The 22,238-nt window shown below is 38.6% G+C and overlaps 2 protein-coding genes and 1 long non-coding RNA gene across 3 annotated transcripts; 2 read left to right on the forward strand and 1 right to left on the reverse strand.

Annotated features, from left to right (window-relative positions):
* Positions 1-3,666: 3,666 nt before the first annotated feature.
* otol1a (otolin 1a) lies at positions 3,667-11,304 on the reverse strand. The gene is made up of 5 exons (XM_043255449.1): positions 8,496-11,304; positions 7,949-8,404; positions 7,775-7,864; positions 6,101-6,172; positions 3,667-4,919 (listed from the first exon to the last, which is right to left on the reverse strand). Exons 2-5 carry the CDS (start codon positions 8,391-8,393, stop codon positions 4,036-4,038), a joined length of 1,491 nt encoding a protein of 496 aa, XP_043111384.1. The 5' UTR covers positions 8,394-8,404; positions 8,496-11,304; the 3' UTR covers positions 3,667-4,035.
* An 834-nt stretch (positions 11,305-12,138) lies between these two features.
* Positions 12,139-21,717, forward strand: ppm1la (protein phosphatase, Mg2+/Mn2+ dependent, 1La). The gene is made up of 4 exons (XM_043264249.1): positions 12,139-13,206; positions 18,904-19,078; positions 19,151-19,312; positions 20,505-21,717. The coding sequence occupies exons 1-4, from the start codon at positions 12,808-12,810 to the stop codon at positions 20,852-20,854; spliced, it is 1,086 nt and encodes a 361-aa protein (XP_043120184.1). The 5' UTR covers positions 12,139-12,807; the 3' UTR covers positions 20,855-21,717.
* Positions 14,947-18,654, forward strand: LOC122362698. Its single transcript, XR_006253155.1, has 2 exons — positions 14,947-15,180; positions 15,260-18,654. It is a non-coding gene; the product is annotated as an uncharacterized LOC122362698 (long non-coding RNA).
* Positions 21,718-22,238: the final 521 nt, after the last annotated feature.

Genomic DNA, 22,238 nt, shown 5'->3' on the forward strand with positions numbered 1-22,238 from the left:
AGAACCTCGTCGTCCAGCTCCAGCTGAAACACCTAGCGTCTCCCCGTTTACCCTCCGCTAGGAAGCTCCACATACCGTTCCAACAGCTCCTACCGCCTGTCCAAACCCACATGTCCCAATGCCCTCTAGATGTCCTCCATCATTCTCAGGATGGCCTCCTGAGACTGCTGACCCACTATGGCACTTCCCCTCCTCGTTGGATGTTATATATAACAACAGACTTGTGTCCTGTCTTCTTGTGTTTCCCTCCATCGTGTGCCCATATTTGTTCTTCCTGTGCTTGTCCTTGTTTAGTTAGTTTGCTCCCAGCCCTGTTCTGTTAATTTTCCCATAAGGTGCATTAGTTTACCCCCTCATCTTGTCCAATATTTAAAGTGCGTTCTGCCTTGTGTTTCCTGTCCGGTTTACTTGTTATATTGTGCGCACCTCCAGTCGTCTTCAGCTTGTGAAGTGTTTTGCGAGAGAAATAATGGACTATTGTGGTTACAGTATATAAACCATTACACTATGGAAGAGTGAAGTAATAATTATAAAAATTACTTTGAATCACAGAAATAAATTACATTTTACAATATTTCTGTTTTGCTGTATTTATAATCAAATGAATGGTTAGAATAAGAGGCTGTCTGAAAAAAAAAATATTTAGAGCATTAATATATAACAATCCTGTTTTCAAGTAAATCAAGTAAATTGCAAATAACTTGCTAAAAACATCTTTAATGTTAACTAGTTAAGTTAATCAGGATTTTATCTTAAGTGTATATTTGCGCTGCAACTGGTAACCAATTTTTTAGGTTAAACAATGTTGACAAATTACAATTTTTCTTTTTTTACAAATATAGAAATGTATTGTTGTCTCTCTGTTTAATACGGGGCCATAAATTCTGCATACACATTAATTATATAATGTTGTGCGTAATGGTTGTGGACACTGCTTGATGTGTCATGTCAAGGAGCCAATAACGTGCAAATACAAGATGACTCCTGAGGAGAATCAGGTGACTGGAGTCCTGGAGAAGGTGTGTTTGCTCTCTCAGGACATGGTGAACCGGAGGATCTCTATGGACATGATGCTGAAAATCGCTGCCAGTCAGCGCTTCACACCGCAGAGCATGAGGTAAAGAGCTTCTCTAGTGTTCATTTAGAAATTTATAGATGTACAAAATTGCTCTGATTGCTGTGGAGTCAAGAAATCTGTTAGTGGTGCACAAAACTCTTGGTTCAGATCATATTACAGATCGGATCATTTTTCGGATCAGCAAAAAAACAGTCTCTGCTGTCTCTTTAAAACGAAATGCACTGACCTAATACACACATTTCTTTTTTGTTTTTTCTTATTAAGCTGTATACGTTCACTTAAGACATTGACATAACCTAGTGTGTTTACCAGAATACTTGCCAAAAATCTATCTGTTGCACTGAGATGAAGTGTCTGAACTCTGTTGCACCCCTAATATCCGTGAATATAATTAAAAGATGAACATCAGACAAAACTACAAATGTCACATTTTATACAGCAGAGTGATGCGTATAATTACTAGCGGTCAAGATGTTTCATCTGTGTTTTTAGTTTTACTGGTTGATATCTGGGAATAACAAACTTTGGAATGTGCCGGTTGACCAATCAGAATCGAGTATTCCATGAAGGCGTCTAATAAGGGTTATTAATCACTGACTCTCTGAATCCTACGAAGTACAGATTCACGAAAAACACTGCTGTCCCTGATAGCACACGTACATCTCCGAGACATCTATTTGATGTCCGCATTTACATCCGCAAGACGTGTTATTAGATGTCTATTAGATGACTTTAGGATGTGTATAATTTAGAATGTATGTAAAACTGACATCTGTAAGATGTCTGTCAGATGTTTTTTTTAGATATCAGATGCTTTCCAGATCAGTAGTTCATTAACAGACATCTTGCAGACGTACGCGTGCTATCTGGGGTTGCTCGGAGATGCACACCAGTTCTGTTGCAGATTTTGTTGGAACTTATATTGTTGTAAAATATAACAAACAATATCGTCAGTATTTAAATGCTACATTTAAAATGTAAATTGTTCACGTAATATTACATTTTCTGTTGTTGTAAATGTTGTTAAAATCAATGTCACATTTGCAATTGTTTTGGATATTCTTGTATTTTCTTTCTTGTATTTTGAAGATGAAAGTAATTGCACATTTATGTATGTTTCTGTATCAACAAAGGTTTTTAAATCGATCTCAATCTACAGTCTTGCAATATAGGTTCCTGTTTGGTACATCTGCCGGTCTTCAGTTGTCCCTCAAGGGATTTTAGAAGTTTGACTCTGTTATCTTCTCTGCTTAGGCCTGGAGGGACGATGAATTTGGAAGAGTACAATACCATCTTGGCTGCCGATATTCAAGAAAATGTCACCAGACTCATTAGAAAGTGCTTCATATTGCATCAGAACAATGATCCAGAAAAAAGGCAAAAATCATTTTAAAGGATGAGACCTGGTGACGTCTGTGTGTCGCACGCTCGCTGCTGTGATTGCATGCAATGGATCTGCATCAAAACAATAGCTTGTAATTTTTTTAATCTGCCTTAAGTCCATCTGTCCAAATATTTATGCTCATATCGGCAAGTGGGATGAAATCTATTAAATCTATTAAATCTAAGTCTTGTCATTTTAATTTAGCAAGACATTTATGTGTTGAAACAGCTAATAATAAAACGTCATTCTTTAAGAATTTTTTTCCCAATACTTATGGAGGGCACTACTGTAGTTAGATTAAAAGACATGATTAATTTATTTTGTCTCATTTATAAAGCTGTTTTAAATTGATAGTCCTAGTGAAAACGCAATGTTCTGTTGTTTCCGTGTCTCAGTTCTCTGCCAGTCAATAACCTGATCCGCATCCTCCGGCTGAACGACCCCGACCGCAGCCAGTCAGCTCTTCCCTTTGGTCAGAGGAACCCAGAATAAAGCTGCTGAGCATCATACATACATATGTGTATCAGGGAAATCAAGTCTCAGTTCTATTAAAATTTTTTGGTCTGTGCTTGATTTTTTTTCTAAAATAATAGTTTTTTTTAATCACTGAACTAAAGAAGAAAGTAAAATGTTTCTGTTAAATCAAGAAATAATCTGTTACTACTTTGTTTGATCATTCATGAAAAATGCGTAGGTTTGCATTACTGGTATGGAAAAATGAAAAGTCTGTTTTAGCTGAAGGAAATCATACGAGAGAACCCTATTACCTGTTTTCCGTTTCCCTTTTTTATATTTACAGCAAGTTATGAATCTTTAAACACTGACCTTGAATTCATGCGGCTTCTGAATGAGCAGAATGTAAATGATTCTGTAAATAGTGCTTTCCCACTAAAGCTTTCTTTCTGCTTAACGATAGGCAACTCACATCAGAAACATCAATTTAAAATTTATAGTATTTCTTCAGAAAATGGTCAAAAAATAATGACTTATTGTGAACTATTTGTCCAATCAAATTATCTGTATAATGAGAATGTCCCTCCCCCAATACCATCTGAATTATATATATATATATATGTCTTTTTTCAGATTGAGTATATTTTTAAGGATACACATGGATTTTTATTAATGTGTGGGAGAAAAAAAACTATTCTAGGGCTCAAATGTAAAAAAAAAAAGGTTTTATTTGTAATTAACAAAACTAAGTCTTGCATTTATTAATTAATATTACATAAATTGTTTTTTAAAAATCACAGCATGGTTAAGAAAGCAAGACAGATTGAATCATTTTATTGAATAAGCTGCTAGCTATTTTGTATAAATATGTAAAGAGCTACAAAATAGCTCCCACAAATGATCAGCTTATGAAAACAAATTACAGCACAGTCCAGCATTGATAGTCCTTGCCATGAAACAGGTAGTGTAATAATTAGTGGCTGTACAGTTACTGTTAGTACATGGATCTAATTTCAGATCTCAAGTAATTTAGGTAATAAAGGTGGCTTTTGTTTCGGCCCTAGAAAATTAAGTACTGGTCTAAAATGGTTCGTTCAGAAGTCAGTGCGATTCCTGGCCGTCAGTCCTTGGTGGCATCAGCATAGAGCAGGAATCCGGAGAACGTGCTGTCGTCCTCGCTGCTGGAATAAACACCGTTCCAGTCCCGCAGAGTCTCCAGCCAGACCTGGTCTCCAGATGATAGACGCAGCACTGCCATGTTGGAGGCCTGGTCGATGTCCTGACCGTAAAGGGAGTCGCGAGTTCGCAGTTTGCGAATGCCGTTCACCACCAGGGCTGCGCGCAGGGGGCGATTACGCACGGTTATGTAGTAGGAAAAGACGTAAACTCCCCCATGAGTGCAGTTGAACTTACTGCCGTGTGGGTCCCAGTGACCCTCCTCGTTGTAAATGACTTTGTCAAACTTGATCGGCAGGCCGGGAGGCGGGAACGATCGGCTGGGAAAGAGACCGACGCTGAAGGCTGAGCGCTTCTGAACGGCAGGCTCACCCTTAAGGCCCTTGAATCCCCTAACACCTCGTGCTCCCTTCAGACCTCGTGTGCCTTTCATCCCTGGCATCCCCCTCTGTCCTGGTGGTCCATGAGATCCTGGAGGACCAGGCTCTCCCTGCCTACCTGGGGGCCCTGGGTCTCCTTTCGGACCCTTAGCCCCAGGAAGCCCATCTGTGCCGTTCAGACCTGGCACTCCCATGTCTCCTTTTGGCCCTTGAAGCCCTGGCTCCCCCATACTGCCTTTCTGTCCTTTCTCTCCAAATGGACAGTCTCCTTTGTCGCCCTTCTCCCCCTTGATGCCATCTGGTCCGGGGGGGCCAGCTGGTCCTTGTATGCCAGGCTCGCCCGCCTCTCCCTTTGTTCCATTCCAGCCGGGCTCTCCCCTGTCCCCTGGGTCTCCTTTCAGCCCGGTTAAACCTGTATCTCCTTTGTCTCCTTTGAGGCCCATTTCACCTGTACACATTAACATCAAGTGGAATTTGAAACACAAGGCCCATTCGTAGGAAAGTGTTACTGTATAATGCTGTAAAAAAGCTACTGTTGAATACTTCAATATATCAACCTTATTTCAATTTTCTCACTTTGCCAAGTGCCAAAACCACCATAGACACTGAGGGACCACCTTATGGTATTTTCTTAAATCAATTTTTGATTCTTATATTGATTCTTAGCAGGGTTGAATAGAAAATAAGGGACAGATACAAATTCTAGAATCCCTAAAATGTGTAAAGCCTGTTAAAAATCTTCATAATTAAACATGGTATAATAAATACCTCTAAGAGGTTATCTACCTCTAACCCTACATTATTTCAACCAACTCAGTTAGACTACAATCCACACTTAAATAACAATAAAGTGTATTCTATTAAATCACTCAGTTTTAGAAATTACACATTTCATCAGCCTTATTAGTGTACATAAATAAAGTTGAACCATGTGGTCAGAAAGTTTCATATGACATCTAAAAAATCTTCATTTGAAAAAGGGGGAAATAACAGGGCTGAACAGAAAGTATATATATCACATACTTATCATGGTTGAATAACAAGTAAGGGACAAAGCAATTTCTACAACCTCAAAATTAAAAAAAAAATTGTTGAAACATGATATGATGAATCCAGTAGTTATTTATTACTTCTAATCCTAAATCTGTATTATTTCAACCCTGTCACAGTACATTTCTGATTATTATACTTGGATAGTGGATTAAATTTTAATAGTACTGCTTAGTTTAGGTGTACCTTGAAAAAATTACAAATTAAATTATCACACTTATTAGGACTCCGCCATAACAGAGCTGAAATATTGTGCTTGATAAGGTCCAATATAAAGTAATAAAGTCATTATAACGACAGTAAAATAACCGTGTCTATGGAAAACAGAGCTGAACAAAGTAAGGGACAGAAAATCTGAATCTCAGATAGAAGAGAAGAATAAATCAATATAATGAAAACATAATACAAATCTACATTATTTCAACTCTGTTACTGATCATTTGCTATTATTATATTATATAACTAAGTAAATTCTGATCCTGCTCACTTTCAGAAAATACACTTTATAATTTGAATTAGTAAGCTTAACACAAAGTGAATCTAATACCGGGTTAGGGCCTTTGTCACAAATAAATGTACCTTTCTCTCCTTGTTTCCCAGTGACACCAGGAATCCCGGGTAGCCCACTCACTCCAGGATCACCTTTCTCTCCTGAAGGAGGAAAGGATGTCTGTTAACAAACTTACAAGCATTATCTGCGAAGTAACCACAACAATGGGACATTGTGTTTAATGAGACTATGTTTAAGACAGAACATGCTGTTTTGGAAATGTGTTGTTTGGCTTACAGTTCTCAAAGAAAGATCTCTCCAGATGCATTTGCATTTTGTGCTCATACCTTCACTTAGCATTGTCAGAAATGGATACGTCTTGGCATCAAGCTAAAATTATTCGCACATCTACTCTTCGATCACACTGTTTATCGGAATAGAGCTCCATCCTTACGAATACACAGAGGTTTACAAGAAAACAAAAACCCGTATTTATTTAGTCCAGTGGTGAAGAGCTTGCTAAGAGAGAAGAATCTGAGATCTAAGCTTTGCAGACAACCTTTTGTGTAATCCCAGGGAACTAGCATTACCAGTTTCAAGACAAATTGTAGGTTTTGCCAACTTGTGTGAGCATGCAGCACTAAAGGAAAGGGAAAAGTTTAGTCTGTTTGATTTAGGCGTGGTATTTAGTTTTTTCTTTGGTACGGACACCGAAGGAGAAGTTTTGAGAAGCTCTGTGTAATTCTCCTTTACTAAAGTTAAGGTCTTGTCCAATGTTTGTCCTTCTTGCAAAACAAGGATATTTGTATACACATTCAACAGATGAATGTCAATGCCCCTAATCCATTGTTTATAACTTTGGATAGACATACGGCAAGTATGTGGAAGTTGGGAAAGAAAAATATGATTCTAGTATTAACAGTATAAGCATCCTTACAAGCCTACTGACCTACTATATAATAGGAGAAAATTTGTATGTAGCATGTCAAATTAGTATGTCTGAATTTGTTGTTAATAAAAACACATGGATGATCTAGTAGGGTTTGTGAAGGCAGTGAAGCAACACAACTGACAACATCGGTCACATGACAGAGACAACACAGTGTATGAGTAAGGCCAGGTTACTTTCATACTATACAGAACATACCTTTTAATGGTTTAGAAAGTTTAGACAGTATGTGATTTCAGACGCAGGTACCAATTAATTCAGACACAAAGAATATTCAGTATATACAGTATAATGTAAAAAAAAAAGATCATTACTGTTATTAGGGCTTGGTGATAACAGAGGTAAAATGTTGAGTCAATCTAAACAATTAAATACTTATAATAGACTGTAAAGAAAACCTTAAAACCTAAAATGTAGTCTCTTAAAATGTAGTCAAAACATTTTGATATCACTGTCTTGACTACTGAATAACCTACTACAGGGTTGCTTCACTGCCATTCACAAGTTTGTTTCATTAGCTGAATTTTCTCAGTATGCAATTTTAGACAGTTCAGAACCAAAAAAACTGAATATATTTAGTGTGAGCCATTGAACTGTTTGCTTAACCAAAATACAGTCAATCAAAAATACGTGGTTCCTTTGTGTAGCTTGGAGATGCTGTTGATTCAGTTTTGCTTCATTTTGGAATGAGAATGTAAGGTGCGAAATTGGGTCAAAATGTAAGTTACTCAGCGTCAGTTGATTATTGAACTGTTTTAAACTTCTTTTGGTAATACTTCTGTTAAAAACAAACAGGTGATATTACCATACAGACCTTTTCCTCCATGTGGCCCCGGAGCGCCAGTGAGTCCATCCTGACCTGGAGGTCCAGGAGGTCCCATCTCCCCCTTTTCCCCTGGAATACCTTGCAAGATGACAAATACAGGGCAAAGTTTAATTAGCCAGTTGATTGAGATAGATACTAAACAACTACAACTGGTCTTCTTACCCGGCAATCCCTTTTCTCCCACCGGTCCTGGAGGACCTCTCTCAGGTGGACAGCACTCACAGAAGTTGAAAAAACACTCGTTGTAGTCCAACGTGTAGTTCCCCGGGCCAACCCCGGGAGGAACCATGGCCTCCGTGTGGTAGTCAGCCGAATACGCATCACTGGAGTAGGTAGTGCTGTCGGTTGGAGAAGTAGAGTAAGCGTCCATCATGGAGTCTGTGGCTTCCTCTGTGATACCACTCGCCGTGGGGCTCACAGTAGTTGTGATGGGATGGGATCCGAAGCGGCCGGGCGGCTGTGGAGGACCACCTTCATCTCGAGGCGGAGGCTTCTTAGTGGGTTTCAGTCGTGGCCACTGTGTGGTCTTGGGTAGTGATGCTTGATTCCCTGCTGTTACCACCAGCAAGGCCATCAGCAGGATGACCGGGTGGACAATATTGGGCATTGTACAAGTACCTGCACATAAACAGTGAACAAATGCACTGAAGAAGATGCCAAATGGAAGCTGATAAATTTTCTGAAAGAACGAAACACCGCTAGTGCCTACCTAGTCGTTGACTTGCGTGCCGCCTCTCCGTTCTCTTCTCTAAGAGAAAATTGCATCCAGATCACTACCTTTTAACTACCTGTGCCTCCCCGTCGCCCCTCGGTCCAGCCAATGAGAGTGTATTCTACTGCATGGGCAGGTGACATACACTTGGCACAGGCCTGCGGATTTGATACCTGAGGAGAAGCCTAATGAGATGGCTTTAGAAAGTTAACGTATCAGTCCTTCTTATTCTCATGCATCTATATCCCTCGTGTTATACCACTTAAAAGGGCAATTAAAGTGCAGATGTTTACTCGCAGGAGCATTTACACATACACCTGACTATGACTAAGAATAAACAGGAATTCCTGTTTTGTGCCTGTGATTTTTTTTTTAAGCTCTGTGACAAAGTTTCAGTAGCAAAATTGCACGCTGCTCGATGTTAAACGAAGGTCAAATAAGTCATGATTTTCCCAAGGATCAAAGAGAATCAGAGACTTTTGGGGGATTTTTGAACAGTCTCAGCGGAGAAAACACTAACGCTTGGGGGGCGAATGGTCGTGTATCCTAGACGCCTTCAAACCCTTCCATCAGACACACAGTCTACTTCCTAACGGTATAAAAGTACAAAATTTGAACGAAGAAACCTGGGGTCAAAACTGCCTTCCACAGAAATGTGGCCTGAATTCTGTGTAACTGGTCCATTTGGCCGAAGCTCAAAGGGAAGTTAAATAATCAAAGCAAATGAGACGTTGGCCCATGAAACAAAGTCATGGCAGTCTTTCTGCAGTCCTCCTTCAGGAAATCCAGCACTGGTGACTTTTATATCTCAGGGGGTTACTGACCAGCGTAACCCCAGAGTTGAGATGTTCATCTCGTACCTCATGGTGTGATATGATGTCTCCCAGCGGTGCAATGACATCATTCAGGGAAAAGGCTTTTAAATTACACCTCCGGTGTTAGTAGTGAGTGATTAAAGCGTGACTGTGTTCAGACCAAGGTTAGGCCATCCTGAACTGAGCATACACCTTCAATAACTTCCATATTAGGTGAACTTTTACATTATTTGGAGAAACTTAATGCCATCGCAATGCTAGTGTCACTAGAGTATATAACAGAGTTCCTCAATCTTCTCAGTCCAATACACTGCAAGGTTTAGCTCCAACCATAATAAAACTCACCCGCCTGTGATTTCCTAATGATCCTGAAGACACCGATTAGCATGCTTAGGTGTTTGATTAGGGTTAGAGCTAAACTTTGCAGTTCATTGGACCTCCAGGGAAAGATTTGAGGATCTCTAGGACTATTTTTAGTCCTGTTTTTATTGTTGGAGCATGTGGGGATAAAACCATAAAAATGAGGTAACACCTCCTGACCCTTGTTACCGCTTCAAAGTCAAAGTCTTTTAAAGATTAGTTGTATTGCATGTCGTAAAATGTCTTGCGGTGTAAACTCTCTAAAAACATTTATTAATTATTATGAATAAAAACTATTATCATTAAAATAATTATTGTTTTTATAATTGTTGTTATAATCATGTAGAAAAAGTACATAAGTACTTATGGGGAAAAGGATGTACATTGAAAATTATAATTATTACATATTCAAGGTGTAAGAAAAAATGCTGTATTCATTTTTACTTGGTTGCACCACATGCCTTTTTTAATCACTACTTTTAAGTTAAACTTTAAAAAAAATATATTAGTTTGTATGTTTTTTCAATACCATACAAAACCTTTCATTTTAACGTTTTCAAACAATATTTTACATTTTTTTTCTTTTGTTCATTTTTTCAAATTACATTGCACGTGATGTTACAGTTTATGCACTGAAACTGAATGATTGAGAGATGTACAAAAAAAATGTTACTCAACATTTTTAATATGCTTTTTCTAATATATATATATATATGGATAATGTAAAAAGCATGTAAATGATTGTGTATAACATATATATTTTAAAACTTTTTCAAAACAACTAAAGCAACTTTTTTCTGCACCTATTCATTTTTGTCACTGACCCATCAATCACGCTGTATCGCGCATGATGGAAAAGGAGAGTAATGCTGAAAATGTATACTAGGCATACAGGTTTGTTGAAAACTATGAACACTAATATAGTGATGCTTTCCTTAGAAAACAGCACTAAAACAAAAAGCAATATGTCATTACCCTCTCTGCTTACAGCGCCCATTAGACTCGTCTAGCACTGTTTCTGTGGACACAAGGGCACCATTGGGAGATGAGAGGTGTGAGGGGAGGCTGTTACCTGAGCCTGCATAGCCACCCTCTCGCTGCCGCTACACAGGCCATATGCATTAGCTTCAAGAGGCTCGAATGCCCTGCTCTAAATGACATGTCCCTGTTGCCAGGTAGGCAAAATGGAAACCATTAGTCAAACCAAAAGATCCATTTCTCTACACCTCACTGAGCTTCCAGTACTGGAGCACCACAAAAATAAATCCCATCGGACTTCTGTGATGAAAATGAAATCAATAAGATGCGCGTCCATTATTCAGCCTCTGGAAGGCTGACGGTAGGGTAAGCACTTTTCTGCATCGCGGTTTTGCATCGGTTTATCTGTTACTGGCAGCGTGTTTACTTATGGCATCCTTTCACTTGACAAGCCTGTGCAACGTCATGTCGGGGCATGAAGTAAAACACCTGGTTTAAAATTGTTTTCATCAGTGTTTTGCATTTTGCAAAAAGGCAAGGGTTTTTGACATAATCTTTCATCAACAAATGTGTTAATGCATAAAGCATTTTGAAATGGTTGGACGGCCTGTATTTTAGCCTTGTAGAGCTTACCATGGTATGAAGTAATATTTAAAAATATTATATACTAATATTTATATATTATATATATATATATATATATATATATATATATATATATATATATATATATTTTTTTTTTTTTTTTTTTTTTTTTTTTAAAGACAATTATATGTATTTTATATGATATCTGATGTCAGGCTCTTATGTTTATTAATATAGGAAAATATCATGTTCACAAAAATATAAAAAGTGGGAAATATGTTATTTACAAAACATTAGATGGAATTATTTTTAAATAATAAGATGGTATTTCAGTTTTTTGAACAAAGGTCTAGTTTCAAACGATAATGCGATGCAATAACGATCGAGGAATGTAAATGTTCAACAAAAGCCTGCTGCATCACATTTAACTCATTTTAACATTTATATATTGTTTTATAAATGATACATGACTGATGTAGAATGCAAGTTGTGTTTTCATTCAGCAGTTTAGATCATGCTGGTCATTTGTAGGCCTTAGAAAAGCATGCATCAAATGATTTCATGTTCATTTTAAATCGTCTTACAGTGTGGCTAATTACTACAATAATTAGGAAAAAATATGTAGTTTTTAAACTTTTAGGTGAAATTTGGATTGTTTGCTTTGAGATGCACTTTTACAATATATGCAGCCTAAATATAGCAGACAACAATGGACAACCGTCATAAACGGGCTATTCTCAAAATATAAATGAATAAATATTATTACGGCCAGAAAATGCCTAAATCAAAAAAATATGAAAGCAGGCAAACTATCTGTCCGACAAACTCAATGAACCAAAAAAAATCTACTAAAATCCTGAAATTGATTTACCGGCTACCTAACTGATTTTATTCGGCATGGCTGATGTTGTAACAATAAAATCTACCCAATAAAATTCTGCGGCTGTTTCCCTCGTGAGCGCGGCTACGCGTGACGTCACAGCCTTTCAGATGCATCGATTGGTACGTCACGTTGCGGCATCGGCGATACAAAACAACGGTTAGCCGAAATGCAGTCTGACGTAGGCGTCTCGAGCTAACGGACCGGTGTGAAGTCATTTCTGTAGCGCATTTGCAGCGTCTATTTTCCCCGGTCCGCCAGGCGCTGCAGTCAGTCACGCACGCAGCGCGCGGAGGACGCCAGGCAGCGGCGGCGTGTGCGTCGACGAATCGGCGCTATAAAGTGCTTCAAAACCGTCCGCGGCGCGCGCGAGCGAGTAAATAACGGGGCCGTTTTTGAGCAGAGGCTCGTCGAAAGCGCGAGCTAGCGCCGCAGATGGCTTTATAGGAGGGAATGGGTTCGCTGTCGTTGGGGGTAATGGGATCTGTGCGGTTATATGCAGCGCGTCGGTAGGGCGCTAGAGCCAGACTGCAGCTGAAAGCGCCGGGAACTCGCTCGATCTGCGGCTTATAACATAACCACCGGCCATTCGAGATTTCGGGGGGCGATCAAACACGTCGGGCTGCAGATGGGCTTTCACATCGGTCTAATGAAGTAATTCGAAGCCCATACTTCAGTCCCCGAGCGTGTGATGATAGGAGACACAATGACGCTTTTGTCTCTTTTGGGTCGCATCATGCGTTATTTCTTGCTCAGGCCAGAGACCTTGTTTTTGTTATGTATAAGCTTGGCCCTTTGGAGTTACTTCTTCCACACGGACGAGGTGAAGACCATCGTCAAGTCCAGCCGGGATGCCGTGAAGATGGTGAAGGGGAAAGTGGCGGAGATGATGATGAACGACAGACTCGGCGGTCTGGACGTGCTGGACGCGGAGTTCTCCAAGACGTGGGAGTTCAAGAACAACAACGTCGCGGTGTACTCGATCCAGGGCCGCAGAGACCACATGGAGGACCGCTTCGAGGTGCTTACCGACCTGGTGAACAGGAGCCACCCTTCGATCTTTGCCATTTTTGACGGCCACGGCGGTGAGGTAAGAAGCGTGGGTGCTGATGAGAGCTCGAGTCGCGGCGAAAGCTGAACGCGCTCCGCTTAGCGCTTCGCCAACGGCTTGTTTACAGCGAAAAGGTGGAATCCTGAAAATAGAGAACGTTCGTAGAACGTTGGAAGTTGGTTTTCAAAATAACCAAACATTAACGGAGCGCTCCGTGTTAGCTGGGGCGACCTTCAAAGCGGCAGTCAGTGCAAAAAAAGGGTTTGTTACTCACCCTCATGTTGTTTCTAACCAGTATTACTCACTCTATTAAAAGGGAAGATTATGAAGTACATTTCGGACGTTCTTTAATTGCTGAACGCAGATGGGGACTGGAGATGAAAAGCTCCAAAACGTAAACAAATCACCCTGAAAGTATAAAAGCGGAGCCCCGAACAGGTGCCGCAGTAGCAGTATGAAAGCGAGAGTGTTTTTAAATACATTTTTAATAAATAGTTCGCTGAAGATTTCTCTCTCGAAGTCTCTGTAACCTTATGCTTTTACGCGTGGTGTAATTTTACTCCATACAATGAGTGAATGGGCTTTTGTGTTGGATGGGGAAAAAGAAGGTCATACAGATTTGGAACAACAGGAGTGTAAGTAATGCATGGACTGTCCCTTTAAGACTATTTTCCAAAACAAAAAGCATATATATAGGTAAGACAATTTTGTGGCCATTGTAGTTCGATAAAACTATAATAGTAAAATTGCTAAAACTGAAAAATGATAACTTATTCTGTTTTTTTTTTTGTGCATTTCTTCTGAATAATATGACCCGAACGTTGAGATTTTCACAAACTGCCTTTGTAATGGTTATATGAGAACTCTAATGCGGCCAATTGAGATTCCCGTGATACTTGTCTGGGGCATTCAGTCGGTCCACCCCCCTCCCCAGACATCTGCTCCGGCCGATCTGATTTCCCAGCCTGTGTGGAGCACAGACAGATGTTCATTTTATCTTCTTCACCGTGCGGTGAAGCAGATGAATGCTGGTTGGCTTAATGTGTGAATGCCTTCAGAGATGCTCTCAAGCAACGAACAGCTCGCGCGGTTTAAAGAGATCTGACAGAACCTATTAAAACGGTTCGGGAATCTCTTCGAATTTGGACTTTGCAGATCAGCTATTTTCCTCAGCATTCAAGTCGGCTGTTTCTGGCTCTCGTGATCATATATGGAATGCCCGAACTCTATTTATAGTGCTATTTGTTTATACAAATGTCCAGGGGCCCTGCTGCTTTTCAAGCAGTTAATAGATTAAAAGGTCTTTTACTGGGGCCGAAGGTTGGAGCATTTTAATCTACCCTACCTATCTCCTCCCATAAATGTTTGCTGACCCAAACTTCCTGACATTGAGTCTTATCTGTACATGTACGCTTGGCAAAGTGCTATCTGCATACTGGCAGATTTTTCTGGTTGTGAAATGCAAAGGTCATGATAATTATTGCCTAAACTAAAATTTTAATGTCGGATTACTGACTCAGCCACTCAATAATAGAACAGTGCTTGAGGTTTTATTGCTACCGGATAGGTCTAGGTCTCGATTATTTTCCTGTATTTGATTTATATTTTTGCCTTTTAATGTAGAATAGCCCAATTAAAAAGCTTTTCTTCTTTCTCAATCAAAAAAAAATGTAGACTGGATTAATGATGCTGAAAATCCAGCTTTACCTTAAAAAAAAAAAAAAAAAAAAAAAAAATATATATATATATATATATATATATATATATATATATATATATATATATAAAAATCTGAAAAAATCTCACTTCCCTCTTACTGTTTTTAGTTAGTATTTTTTATGATATAAGTGCATTTCTATCTTCATCGCAGCACCAGAGACGCAGAAAAGCAACACTGTTAGGTTTAATTATATGTGTTTTTTTTTTTTTTTTGCAGTTTTTTCCAACCTCCCACAATGCTCAGCGCATAAATCTGACACCAAACAACAGGATGAACACCCCACCCAGTCACAAGTCTGAGCCATTTTTATTATTGACTTTTTAGGCTGCATGCCTTTTTTTTAATCATTGTTCTTGTGGCTATTTTTTACAGCTCTGAAGGCCCGCGCTTGTTTTCTTTGGCGGCTGATTAAAACGGCAGACTGACGAGCTCGGCGATGACGACAGCTAATGGTCAAATAACCAACAATCAATCACATTGAGGTTAAGGTTTGCATGTGTAATGCAAATCTACGTTTGCAATGCAAATGCAAGTTCAGATTTAATATGTCAAAAGTAAAAACTAGGTCTGGAGTTTAATCCAGGGGGGTCTGTTAAAAATACCCTGTTAAATAGACAGCCTTGCGTTTCATCATCTCCTGCCCTGTGGTGTCTGCTAATGAAGAGAGCTCCCGCTAACAATGACTAGCACAGTTGGCCTAATCAACGCTTGTCTTACGCATCCGTTGCTCTTCCTCTATTCCCTGGCGGTCTGGTTTTCTCGTTATTGTAATCTTGAATTAGGCCCGGCTAATTGAGCTTTTAATTAGAGATGCTGGTACGAAAGTGTGAGTGTTGTGACCTTATGTATGAATTACTGTGTAGTCTTTCTTATTTAAATCTGATTCTAAATGCTCTGAATAGATGAATCCTATTAAAACATTAGCAGGTGTGTGTGTGTGTGTGTGTGTGTGTGTGTGTGTGTGTGTGTGTTATTGTTTCTAAGTAGAAGTCTCTTATGCTGACCAAGGATGCATTTATTTAAACACGCGCAGCAAAAACAGTAATATTGTGAAATATATTATTACTATCTAAAATAACTCTTTGCTGTTTTAATTTATTTTAAGGTGTAATGCATTCCTTTGATGCAAAACTGAATTGTCAGCATCATTATTTCAGTCTCAGTGTGGCATAAATCTTTAGAAATCGTTCTGATAAGCTGATTTACTGATCAAGAAACATTTCCTATTATTAGTATTAAAAACAGTTATATTTATTTGAAAACGTGTTTTATAGCATTATCATTTATTTATATTATTAAATAATATTTATATATAATATCTTTGCTTAAAAAATATATAATTTGTTAACAACGATTTACTGACCCTGCATTTTATAAAAAATAATATTTTGATTTCATAGAAGTTCATTTATTATTATTATTATTATTATTATTCATTAACCTTCAGATACAACCACGGTAATACCTTTTTTTATTTTTATTTTTTTTTTACATTTTAGTAATCTGAATTAAAGGTGAAATGTGCTGGAATTATCCCACAACGCAAAAAAAAAAATATTTTTAAAGAACAAAATAGAATCATTTAGATATTTCATGGGATGTATCAGGAATACACAGGTGCTTAACGGCAGTAATAAAGGCCTCATTGTGCTGGTGTGTGAACAAGTCAACTGGACGCGTGACTGTAGTGTGTTTGCTGTGGGAGGGTCTTGAGTGGATAGAGGTCACTGTGGGTCACCTCCGCCCCACTGTCTTTGTTCCTGAGACACAACGATCAACATACTTTAAATAATTCAGATTGTGTCGCCCGCAGAGTATTGCGCCGTTGTCAGGAGCTCAATTAATGACTTTAATTGTTATTGACTAATAGTGTTCGAGAAAGCTGCTCCAGCCTTTTCAAACGGTAACACACCGAATTCGAGCTAAGCAGACAATACTTTTAGATAATCAAGAGTTTGTTCTTACGGTTTGGAGTCAGCGGTCTCCTATCTCCGATCTGAGCTCGACTGTGTGCTATTTACGGTTTTAAAATCACTGCCGTGCGCAAAGTGACCCTGAGCTATATCTGCTTATTCTGTAAGTGTTCCGCATGAGCGATGCTTCTGCGTAAATAATGCATCGTCTTCATCGGGAGGCTCCTCCGTGTCTTTTCCCGAAAAGCAGCGACTCGCTGTTGCCCGGGAAGTGGCTTTGAAAGACACTGCAGCAGTTCTCTTGGCAGACAGGTATTATGTTTGCTTCTCTGGTTTCATCATTGTATTTATAGCGTGGCATTGCTGAGTCACTGGCAAAGGCTTAAAGTTGAAAACACGCACAAGGCCGTAGTGTGAGCTGCTGAAAGGATCCAGACCATCCTGAGCGACGACGAGGAAGTGAAATCACGCTCTTTTGACTCGCTATGTTTTGGTGATCTGGCTGTGTTTGGAAAGGGCACTCGCTCTCTAGAGACTTTCTGTCCCTTCATCTGTATTCTGCTGCAAACTCCATCTGGCTAGAGCTCTTAGGCCTCCTTTAAAGGGACAGCTCACCCAAAAACGATCGTTCTAGCCTTTTTGTCACTCCATGCCTACGTGACGTGCTTTCTTCTACCGAACACAAAATAAGAAACCGTTCGTGATATGATAACCATACGATAGTCACATCATGTTCTGCAGAAGAAGAAAAAAAGGTTTGTAGGTGAATAAGTGACGACGGATTTAATTTTTAGTGTCAACTAACAGCTAAAACCTAATTAAGTAAACCTCTGTTGAGTCTGAATTTCTGAAACTAGCGTATTTTTAATACGTGGATGAATATGTCATCAATAACGTTCCTGTCGGGTTTCACCCCAGATCAAAACGGGGAATGAGGTTTTGCATTAAGAAAATGAAGCGATGTGCATTTCCTGAGTTTTGCGGATTTTCCCCTTTCCTCATTTTCAGAACGCACAAATCCCATTATCATTACTGGAACGAGGAAGCACATAACCTGAAGTGTATTGTATGTAGGATTTGTTGTGCTGTAATGCATTAATGAGAATCTCCATTAAGAACAAATGGAAATTGTAAAAACATTAAAAATTTACATAAATGAAAATTCATGATGCATTATGGTAAGGGCTGAGCAATGAATGACAGTTTAATGTTTTCAGCTCCCAATAATTGTATTGTTGATGGGGGGGAAAAATACAACAGGAGTGTAATACAGCCAGACACGTGCCGGTATTCTTTAATGTGATTCATCGCTATAAAGAATAGGCACGGTATCGTTATCACGGGCACCTTTAAAATACGGAAAAGAAGTATTTACGCGTGCACTCTGATGTAAACGAGCACGAATGAGGACAGCCATTATCACAAACACTGCGCTACTTTCACATTTAAATATCCGCAGTGGTGTTCATCACGGCGCCAAAAACATTCATATTTAGTCCCAGTGGGCTATTTATTTTTAAATTCTTTATTATTCTGGGTTAACTAATGATATCTTACCGTGAAATAATACCTATCGATCTTTAAATTCTTTTTCACTTTAACCGGTGTAAAAAACATTTTTTGTGCATTGCTTTATTATATTTAAATGTTTATATATTTTTGTAAAAGAACAAAAGGTATTAAACGATTTATACTGTATTATGGCAGCACCTTTTTGCCACTAAATTTCAATATCGTGAAAATACTGTATATTCCCAGGTAAAAAACAAGCAGACTTAATGTAATTAAAGTGTTCTATTTTTGCGCACAATTTTGAAATTTATATACTAAATATGATTCTTTAGTACTTTTTAAGATCGTCATACCATAATTGAGCAGCCCTAATTACGGTAATGCCAATTGTCATCAAATCTTTACTTAAAATATGAATTCTTTTGACGTGTTTTCATGAGAGCAGCTCACGTCTGCCTTTCTTTCTTTCTTTGTCTTAAAGGTTTTCCACTTTATTAACGCCTATCAGCTATCAGTCGAAATCCCAATGAACTTCATGAATGAACGTGAATTATAAACCCTGAAGAGTGAGTTCTTCGTTGTTTCCCGCAGGCAGCCGCTGATTATGTGAAGGCCCACCTGCCCGAGACCCTGAAACAGCAGCTGCAGGCCTACGAGCGAGAAAAGAAAGACAGTCCTCTCTCCTACCCCTCCATCCTAGAGCAGCGCATTCTGAGTGTGGACCGGGACATGGTGGACAAGTTCTCTGCCACCCACGATGAAGCAGGTGAGCGTGTTTCGGCTAGACCTCATCTCTGAGATTTAGCAAACGATGCTGAACACCACCTTTTGTCTTCAGGCACAACATGCTTGATAGCCTTGTTGTCAGACCGCGAACTGACCGTGGCAAACGTCGGAGACTCTCGCGGCGTTCTCTGCGATAAGGACGGCAACGCTGTGGCCTTGTCACACGATCACAAGCCTTACCAGCTGAAAGAGCGCAAGAGGATCAAGAGAGCAGGTGAGGTTCCTTGGGTGAGCTGCTGTGGCATTAAATCATGATTTCGGTAGGCTTCGTTTCGATACATACACAAAATAAGTGCTTCAGAATCAAAAAAAAACATTTAGGGGCATTTTACAAATTTGAACCGATTCATTAATTATCGAAAATGATGAAAATTCTGTCATTTACTCACCCTCAGTTAGTTCCAAACCTGTATGAATTTCTTAGGAAGATATTTGAATAAAGTTTGTTACCAGGCTGAGTCACCATTGACTTCCATAGTAAGAAGAAGAATACTATGGAAGTCAATGGTGACCCAAAATAGCCTGGTTAAACCAGTCTCCTTCACTTTTTGATATAGGTAATTCTGTCCCTGGATTTTTTTTTTTTTTTTTTTTTTTTTGACCCATCACCAATATTTCTGCCCACGTTCTCTGATTTGTTTCTTAGATATGAGTGAACTGACATTTAGCCAATAATAATTCATGTTTGTTAATTGTTGTTCTTTTAACCGTTTAGTTGATGAAATTTGTTTGACAGTAGCTGAATTTGACAATTGTCACCTTTTGTATGTTGTTAATAATAATAATAATATTGTTATTATTATTATTATTATTATTAGTAGTAGTAGTAGTAGTAGTAGTAGTATTTTTCCACAACAATAGTATTACTAATATTTCTTTATTGATAGGTAAAAAATTAAAGGGTTATAATTATTATTATTATTGTTTATTAAAAATCCTAATTTGTAAAACCCATAAACCTTATAGCATTATTTTTGCAACGATTGTGTCAGTGTAAATGCATTCGTGAACCGCCTCTGAACAGTCTGAATAAATACACCTAAGATTTGATTTTTTAAAATAATTTATTTACAATAAATTCAATGTTAAATCAAAACATTTCTTTCTTTTTAATAATGTCCATTCAGTCATTTTCTGGGGGGCAGTGTAGTAATTTGCGATTTTATTGTATCAATTAATTGAAACCTTGTGTAATTATTTATTCTAAAACTCTTCTCAGCCCTAGTATAAATTCGCTAATTATATCATTTACATTTTTAAATGCATTTACAAATCTTAATATGACAAGAAAAATCAAACACTCCATGGGCTTTTTAGTAAACTGTCAGTGATTGGGCCTTCTGTTGTCGTCTTCCAGATGACTTCACTGAGTGAATATAACGCGTCTGTGTGATCTCATCCATTAGGTGGCTTCATCAGTTTCAACGGCTCTTGGCGTGTGCAGGGCATCCTGGCCATGTCTCGCTCACTCGGCGACTATCCTCTCAAGAACTTGAACGTGGTCATCCCAGACCCGGATATCTTGACCTTTGACCTGGACAAGCTCCAGCCGGAGTTCATGATCCTCGCCTCCGACGGCCTGTGGGACGCGTTCAGCAACGAGGAGGCCGTGCGCTTCGTGCGGGAACGCTTGGACGAGCCGCACTTCGGCGCCAAGAGCATCGTGCTGCAGTCTTTCTACCGCGGCTGTCCCGACAACATCACCGTCATGGTGGTGAAGTTCAAGAGCAGCTCTGGGAGCAAAACTGGAGAGTAGTGGGACTCAACCAATAAGCAGCCTCCAATGTCTTTTCATTAATGCATATTGCCGGAGGCTAGACGGTGTAATATAAGAGGCAAGCGTATTTCTCACAATTACAGTAAACTGTACAGACACACATATGCATGTGCAAACACGTGCATTCCCGATTTTCTTTCTTTTTTGGTGTGTGCCAAATGGATTTTATGCACATTTTATTCTGTAATTACTCCTTTTTCAGTTCATTACTCTGTAAAGATGACGTATCCTGGCCTTCCTTAATCAGAGCAATATTATTTGTGAAACAGCAGTTGGCATAAATGGTAGAAGGACATTTGATGCCTTGAAGATGCACTCGTAGCGTTTTGTTCAGGTGACATGCATAAATATCGTAACTTTTATCTTTTTTTTAGTTTGTTTCTCTTTCTCGTTTTTGTCAATTAAGGAGCTGATGAAACCGTATGCAGCTCTTGAATCCTGATGTGCACGATCCGTTCATATCAGGGCATTAATGCCAATTTACACTGGTGCTGCTCATCAGTTAGCTTAAATGAGGGTGAAATAAGGCGGTTTTAGATTAAGAATGTTAAACTTTGAGTACATTTCATATTAGGTCTATGTCCCGTTTTTTTTTTCTCAGAGGTTCTAGTCATTCCTGCTCATTCAAGTCATTGTTTTAATGGTCATATGAATACAGAAGTGGCCGGATTGAAGGTAGAATGTAATTATTTTGAAGTAATGCTGGCAAGCTGTCCTCCAACTCTCCTCCTAGTTTTACTGATAAAATTGGCACCAACCCCGATCTACACAAGGGTTTAATTTCTTGCACTGTGTGAAATGTGAGAATAAAGCGATAAATAAACCTAACACGTCAAAGCTGATATTGCTCGTCTGTTTTTTTCTGATAAAAGCTTCAAATGATCACTATGCTTTCTTAAAAAAATAGTATTAGGGACACATTAAATTTATCAAAAGTCACAGCAGAGACTACAAAAAACCTTAAATAAATGCATAAAAAGGCTGGAAAACGTTTCTATAAAAATATGAACCATTTTTTAAAAAATACATTTAAATGATTCCAAATATATAATACTATAAGGTGTATAGACAAGCACATATATTTATTTAAATAGAATTTTTCTCATTTTCACTTGAGGGGAAAATACTCAATTACTTTAAATCAATACTTCAAATAAGCGGTTGTATTTATTCTATATATCCATTCAAATAAATGCAAAGTATTTTAAACGGGTTCATGGTTTATATAGGTTTGCGGACATTTGAAAACATATTTGTATATGTTTCATTTTATATCAGTATCATAATATGATATCCTAGATTGGCAATTATAACAAAAATACACATCAAGCCAAAAACAATTGACTTTAGGCTAGTTTAAACT

The sequence above is a fragment of the Puntigrus tetrazona genome, chromosome 2, assembly GCF_018831695.1.
Source record: "Puntigrus tetrazona isolate hp1 chromosome 2, ASM1883169v1, whole genome shotgun sequence".
Lineage (NCBI taxonomy): Eukaryota > Metazoa > Chordata > Actinopteri > Cypriniformes > Cyprinidae > Puntigrus > Puntigrus tetrazona.